Source organism: Embiotoca jacksoni, unplaced genomic scaffold (assembly GCF_022577435.1).
Source record: "Embiotoca jacksoni isolate LCO1_2020_lvr unplaced genomic scaffold, fEmbJac1.0.p SCAF_9, whole genome shotgun sequence".
NCBI lineage: Eukaryota > Metazoa > Chordata > Actinopteri > Embiotocidae > Embiotoca > Embiotoca jacksoni.
Window position 1 is genome coordinate 10,889,351 of NW_027185447.1, and position 7,638 is coordinate 10,896,988.

The 7,638-nt window shown below is 42.4% G+C and overlaps 1 protein-coding gene across 1 annotated transcript; it reads left to right on the forward strand.

The window, feature by feature from the left end:
* The first annotated feature begins 298 nt into the window (after window positions 1-298).
* On the forward strand, window positions 299-7,259 carry ikzf4 (IKAROS family zinc finger 4). The gene is made up of 8 exons (XM_069140622.1): window positions 299-388; window positions 1,855-1,909; window positions 2,008-2,115; window positions 2,226-2,528; window positions 2,663-2,830; window positions 3,793-3,945; window positions 4,047-4,178; window positions 4,499-7,259. Exons 2-8 carry the CDS (start codon window positions 1,870-1,872, stop codon window positions 5,317-5,319), a joined length of 1,725 nt encoding a protein of 574 aa, XP_068996723.1. The 5' UTR covers window positions 299-388; window positions 1,855-1,869; the 3' UTR covers window positions 5,320-7,259.
* Window positions 7,260-7,638: the final 379 nt, after the last annotated feature.

Below are 7,638 nucleotides of genomic sequence, written 5' to 3' on the forward strand. Positions count from 1 at the left end.
ATGCATTTTACTAAACGTTGCATGCTTAGCCTACAGGCGAGCCAGTATTTCCTAAAACACACATTCATGCAGCGGTCTGCAGTGTTGTGTTGAGCAAATGACACAAACTTCACCACATTTTTGCCACTGACATGCATCGATGCATTCGACAATCACTAAATCAGGAGCTCTGTTGTACAATTATTCGGTCTGTATCCCAGCATGGGCCCGGAAGTTGTTTGGGATTCCCAGGTAAAAAAAAAAAAAAAAAAAAAAAAAAAAAAAAAAAAAAATCCCGGAGATGCTGTCGTCGCCTGGGAAAACAAACAGCTATTCAGACAATTAAAAAGGAAAACACCGATCGGTCGCCAGGTACGGAAGAGGCTTGTGGACTCCACCGCGGCACTTGGTAAGACCATCCATCGGTATTAATTCGGAGGTACGGCATGTTTTTGAGTAGTTGGTAGGGTGAATGCCATTTGTCGTGTGGTCGGGTGCCATAGCAACGGCTCATGAGAAACATTGTATAGCCCAGGCCAGTTTGACGCGGTCAGTGTTGGATGACAGCCGCGTTCATGCGGACAATTTGGACAATCGCAACTCCTGCAACAAATTGCCGTTGTGTCTCGTCGCTGTCTCGACCGTCCACAAGCTGGTTGGTGTCATTACGGAAGAAATCCACCGAGCAGCTGAGACAAGTAGCCACGGATGTATGGAGAAGCGTGATAGTTATTTGAAAATATACATGTTTTAATGCACAGTCAGCCATCTGCGGGCAGAGAGGGTTGTCAAGCAAGGGTCGGTGCTTGTGCGCGTCCCTTTTTTTTTTTTTTTCTCTTTTTTTTTTTTTTTTTAATCGCCGTGCCCTGGTGTGACTGGCGCGTCTCCCGGCTGCATCAGCGCCTGTTGCTCCCCATGCGCGGCCAATGCCAGGATATTAATTTTCCCTGCGATGCGTTGTCTCCGCCCCCCGCTCGCTCCAAAGTCCACTGTTGTCATCCATTTGAGCAAAAGGCGCAGCCTTTTATATCTTGGTCTTCTGCAGTTCTCTGTTCAACGTGTAAGCGTCGTCTATTCTGGTCATCTGAGATCAACATGCTGTATGTCTGAGGAAGACGTTGTAACCCAGCAACACCAGTGTAGTCTGCTCTTGGTGTAGTCTACATACCTCACTTTGTCGACAGGGGGAAATTATCATTTATTCAACCGACAGTACATTTCTCACACTGTTAAATATTAGTGTGTTGCATCCAGAGGGGGTGGACAATATAACAGGAACAGTTAATAAATAAATAACAAAACATTCCCCCCAAAAATTTGCTAGATATAAATACAAGCTATAAGCATAACCTCTCAACAAAATGTAACATTAAACTTTATTGAGCTGATAATATAATATATGATATGATATCATGAACATAATATAGTACATTTGTGATGGTGTTGCACTGGCTTGCTTTATATTTAAACGCGTTGCAGCTATTATGTCTACTCCCTTAAGTTTTAACTCCTCCTTCAACACTCTTGGGCATTAGCTTTCTATAAATGTGAAGCCTCTCATATTCATTCACTGGCCACAGTGGAGAAGAATCTACAGGATACAGAAATAGCAGGGCAGAACCCAGGTTTACTTGATTAGTTTATCACAGTAAACTTGTAATTAGACACTTAGAACCGAGAGCAGAAAGCTATTTGCTTTGTAACCTCCTTCTTGTAGCAACAAATAACTACTAAGTATAATTTATATTAGTATCAAAGGTACGATATAAAGTTTTCACGTGACAAAGAGTTGGAAAATTTAATTTTTTTCAGAAATTCTAATTATGAATGGGGAAGTTCATATTTACAATGTGTCTTTGAATTACATTTCTGTAGGCATTTGGTGAGAGAATGAATGCTGATGACTGCAATGGACGCTCATATGCACAAGGTAAGTTTATATGTAAAAGAAAAACTATTGTACACTTGTGTAAGCTGTCTCCAGACATTAATGTTTACTTTAATAACATGGGCATATTTGTATTTCAGGTAATGGAGGAGAGTCATCAATGGAACAGGATTTTTATGGCAGGTTGCAGGGCCCTTCTGCGAGATCTCCAAACAGTCAGCAGTCCTCTCCACACCGCTCCCTCAGTGGTTAGTTATCATTACTTTGTTACACTGTGGCCATATGGTCTGTGTAGCATACTTCATTCATATTATGTATGAAAGCAAAAATGTTTTCCCCTCATTCTCTTTACACAAAGCAAACTCCATCAAGGTTGAGCTGTGCAGCGACGATGAGTCATCAGGTGCTCCACAGTTAGAGAACAAAGAGGCTGTGAGGGGTGAGAGCGGGAAGGATGACAGAAGGGACCCCATGGAAGAAGGGAGCGCAGAGTTTGCTGGGGCTGGAAGAGACAGAGCAACCACTTACAATGAGATGGCCAGTCCGAATTCTGCGTCACCAGCACCTATCCGGCTTCCCAATGGGAAGCTCCAATGTGAGGTGTGCGGAATGATCTGCATTGGACCCAATGTGCTGATGGTGCACAAGCGTAGCCACACAGGTGAGAGCAAGGCCTAGGTCATGACAGTGTAAAACAAAATATATGGAGAACATGTATTATTGCCCCCGGGTCAATAAAGACAATACTTAAAATGATTTCCCTCTAAAATCCTCAGTCCTTCCATGTGTTCATAGGTGAGCGGCCGTTCCAGTGCAACCAGTGTGGAGCGTCCTTCACCCAGAAGGGGAACTTGTTGCGCCACATTAAGTTGCATTCAGGAGAGAAGCCTTTCAAATGTCCCATCTGCAACTATGCTTGCCGTCGGAGAGATGCTCTGGCTGGACATCTACGTACACATGCAGGTAAATCAATGAGCTCCCTGAAAGCAAAATTATTCTGCCAAACACGCGGGCCACAATTTGGTGTTTCTTCTTGCCACGTATTACACCTGGGTATCTAGCCTGAGCCTGCCCTACATACAGTATGACTGACAGATGCTACATCCACATCTGGGACAGTTTTGGTGCACACACGTATAATCTGGCAGGCTGACACTGATAACAGCCAAAATCAGCCAACGATTGATGGCTATCTCGGTTTTAAGTGCAACAGCACCGAACACATCTTCCATGAAGAGCTCCTTTAGTAGTGGACTTGTTTAGCTATTGAAGTTGATGGATGTAGTTGTTGCAAAACAATACTAATCCTTACTGCGATTCAGTGTAATTTGTGAAACAGTAGTGATGGTCCATTTCCTTCTTCTTTGAAGCTCAGAGGAAATAGGTCTCCTTTACGAGAATTTTCTGTAAAACACATGACAACTATGACATTTAAGTTTTTGAAAACAGGAAATCCTGTAAGTGCTTTCAATTTTTCAACAGCAATTCACAGGTGCGCACATACAGTTTTGGTACAATAGGTCATGGTGGATCTTTACGGGGCTCAGGTTCATTTTCGAAGAAGAGATTGTTACAAACTGGATTTCAGTGAAATGACGTCAGTTTTTCCGACTGCTTACGACGGTGGAACGTTGCGGTGAAGGGGTTAGGCGTTTTTTCGTTATCGCTGTCAAGCAACATAGTTTAATGTCAGGAATTACAAATTAAGGGGGAAATCCAAATTTAGCCTGTAATCATTTTTTTTTTTTTAAATAAAAATCCCCTCTCAAACAAGTAAATACCATTACTCCAACAGTAGGCATTTTATCAAGCTACAATAAGCCATACATTTGATCTAGTATCCATCATCTATCGGGTAATATTCTGGCCATTTTTTTTTTGTTTCTCAGTAGAAATCAATTAAATAATTTTTCTCTGAATTTTAGTTCCTTCTCCGACGGTTGGAAAACCTTTCAAGTGCAGCTACTGCAGTCGCAGCTACAAACAACAGAGCACGCTGGAGGAACATCTGGAGCGCTGCCACAGTTATCTGAAGACTCTGGACCACCAGACAGCAGTCAACAAACAGACAGCGCAAGGTAACACATCACAAACATGAAACTTACTCAAGCAAGTTTTGCTTACTTATGCACGTATGTCTTTGGTATATCGATGTTTGAGTGGGGTTCTCTGGTTGAAGGTGAAGAGTCCGCAAATATGGAGCGAGTTACCAAACCTGCAATCCAGCCGTCCACTGACAAAATCCATTTTGTGGACAGACTGGCTATTAGCATCACCAAACGCAAGCGGTCAACACCACAGAAGTTTTTGGGTGAGTTATTTTTAACAGAATAAAGTTTTTCATATTTTCTGTGAGTGTAGAAATATATCTAGAACTCATTACACCAAGGTAATTTATATCTACAATAAGAATGATATGTTTTCAGCTTCATAGGGGACTTATAAAGAAAGAGTTTTAACATTATTACCCGTCCTGTAGTGCAAGTCAGCCAAATATCAACATACTTGTGTCACTATGGAGCCACTGGGTTAATGTTGCATCTGCACAATAGGCCTAAGAAAGCAGATGTGATCAATCAAAGGGACGCTCCATCTGAATTGCTGTTAATCGCTGATATGTCCTTTTTATAGGTGAAAAGCACATGCACCTTGACCCACCTGAAGCACCTTACGAATTGTCCTCTAGCTCTGAGAAGGAGGGGGACCTCATGGGCTCTCAGTCTGCTGGAGACCCAGCTGGGCTGGCTGGTTCACATCTCCACTGTGCGAGAGGAAAAAACGAGAGCCATGTGTCGCCTGCACTGTCTCAGCTCCATCCTGCCTTCCTGTCAGAGCTCCGCACAGTTATGGGCTCCATCAACAGCAACGTGACTCCTCAGGGCCCCCGAGCCCACACTGGAGGTGGGCTGGCAGCGATATCCCTTAGCCTGGCTGGGCGGGAGGCAGGCGAAGGCCGTGATGACCAGCCCTCAGCACATAGCCACACCACCTCACCCAACGGCTGTCCCGACTCTACAGACACAGAGAGCACAGCAGAAGAGCAGAGCACAAGGGCTACAGCCCCGACAAGTACCTCCAACAACCACCACCTCCACTACCAAACCCCAGCACTGCCCCGCAGCCATCCCACTTCCAGCCCCAGCCAGGCCAAAGACTTGAACCCAGAGTGGGAGCGAGCGTGTCCTGTGCCCCCTACCATAGTTAAGAGGCGCCCTGGCTCGCCCATTTGTTCCAGGGACACTGTGCAGGTGTTAGACCGGGATGGAAGGCCTGTGCGCTCCTTCCACTGTCGGCACTGCCGCATCCTCTTTCTGGACCATGTCATGTTCACCATCCACATGGGTTGTCACGGCTTCCGCCAACCGTTCGAGTGCAACATCTGTGGCCACAGCAGCCAGGACCGCTACGAATTCTCGTCTCACATCAGCCGTGGAGAGCACCAGGTGGGCTGAGGAGAGGCGAAAAGTGTCTGGATGAGGAGAGGTGACTGCTGCTCTCTAAAGTTGTGGGCTCACGTTTGTTCTGCACCAGATCAGTTGCTTTAAATCCCCAGTATAACTAGAAGGATTTGTGATTTTATTGTGCGAATATTTATTATACTAAATGCGGACGCGCGTGAAGAATCTCTTCATTGCACCAGTTAAAGTTCAGTGGAGGCAAATTACATTCTATGATTGATTGCACTCCCATATGAAATCATATGGCAGAACTACTGGTTTTACTTCAAAAGTGCCTTCTTTGGGGATTTCCTCTTAAAAAAAACAAAAAAACTGGGGGGGACTGGTGCTCAAAAATCTTGACTAGCCATCTTTGAGTGATTTTGAGTAGTTAGCGCTTTCAGGAGATTGTGTGCATGTGCCGTTTAAGAACAGCACGGCATTTACATTTTGAGAATCATATTGCTTAGCGTGCACTAAGAGCTTTGCTTTTGTGGTTGAGGAGGGTATTTTGTGAAGTGTGCTTCAGGTACGCTTAATATGCACTGAGAGCTTTGTGCCTCTGGGTTTGGGAGGAGCTTTTGTCACAGACGAAGCACAGAAAAATGGATTGCCTTAACTCCTACAGTGGTACGCTGTTGTGGGAATACATATTGTTTACAGCACGGTTTTAACAGTGTGTGAGGTCGACTCAGAAGTGGGAATATTCAGGACAGAGCACGGAGGAAACAAACTTGAAAACACTCCTGAGGGTGAAATGGGAGTTTAGGGCTCAAACATAAAATAGGTTTTTGGATTTTAAAGTGAGCCTTAGAATACTGGTGCAGATCAGACCATGAGCCATGTACTGTAGAGTAAGAACTTGACTGAGATGACGTAGGGTGCTATACCTATACAGGATTGCACTTTTAGGTTCCCTGCTTATATATGAACATCTTTTTCTGAAACACTTGATGGATTTACAATTTTTTTTTTTTTTTTCCTGCGATTGTTCTACTGCACTGATAAAACTGCATAATACTCACAATAACTGATCATCTAATTTGCAACACAAGATTATTTTTAACGGAGCCGGCCTTCTACAGAATCCCACAGCGCTGCACTGGTTCTGCGGTCTGCACTCAAGTTTGCTGCAACGTGTGACTGAGTTAAACATCAGTTCAACTAAAACAATTGTTTTGTGGTTTTGCGCTCAGTGGCTGAAGCTGAGATTTTAAACAATTTCCATAATGTGAGTTAAGAAATGATTTAAAATACAACAAATCAGTTTGGATCTGTTCAGTTATCACTTGTGATTATCTATTTAGTGTTGTTTGTTTCAGCCTTGGTGTATTTAATCAGCTATATTCCAAATCTTATCCAGCATATTCCTCAAGTCCATGAAATGTTACCTCCTGCTTCTTTATAGCACCCAAATACCTTATTGCTACAGTATGGTGAGTTATCTGATAATGTTAATATTGGGAACATGAACGAGACCAAACTCAGTATTCTTACTTGTTATTGTGGGTTTGCTGCTTCATAGTTTAACTTGATTTCCTTTTAATAGCAGACAAAATGTACTTGAAAGTTTGAGAAAAAAAGTAATTTAAAAATGCACTTGGTTTGATAAGTAGAGAAATGTGTGTGTGAATGGAATATAGCATGTGTGCTTGTCATTTTCTGCTTTTACCTGAATTGTGAATTATTTTTTTGAAATGTGAAGTAATTTCAAAAAGTGAAAATGAGGCATGGAATTTTTTTTTGTCTCCTTGTGTGGACTCAATGTTATACAATATTTTGTGAATGATGTAACATGACAAAACACTTTACCTCAAAGTTAAAGATGTACAACTGCCTCATTATTTCAAAAAGTCATGTTGCTTTCCAAGATGTTCTTGCAGTTACAAATGTGTGCCCCTCGATATTCTCAAAACTTTTTACTTTCAATAAAGTTACATTTATTGTAAAAGGGATTTTCTCTAGTTTGCCTTTGATGGCATCCACACCTCCTTGCTGATTTATCGCTCAAAAAAAACTTAAGGACTTTCTCCTTAGTGACAATAAAAAAAAACAGACCAGAGTCGAGATATTTTAAGTATAATATTTTACAAAAAGCCCCAATGTTATTATATAGGCTTTTGCAGGAAATATATCACCATGTAGATACACTAATAGAACTACTACCAAGAAACAAAATCTGCCACTAAGAACCCGTGGAGAGTGAAAAACAACCAATATAACGATCAATAATTCATGGGTCTAACATGTAGGGAATCCCATGAGTGAGTTGCTTAAAAGACCTGCATTATAGAAAAAAAATTACATGTGAAAAGCAGATATTCACCATGTAAC

What these genes read in the sequence shown, in the direction of transcription:
- ikzf4 (XM_069140622.1), top strand. Translation starts at nt 1,870, where the DNA reads ATGAATGCTGATGACTGCAATGGACGCTCATATGCACAAG. An exon ending in TCCACACCGCTCCCTCAGTG is followed by an intron (nt 2,116 to 2,225) that starts GTTAGTTATCAT and finishes CTTTACACAAAG; the next exon opens with CAAACTCCATCAAGGTTGAG. An exon ending in ACATCTACGTACACATGCAG is followed by an intron (nt 2,831 to 3,792) that starts GTAAATCAATGA and finishes TCTGAATTTTAG; the next exon opens with TTCCTTCTCCGACGGTTGGA.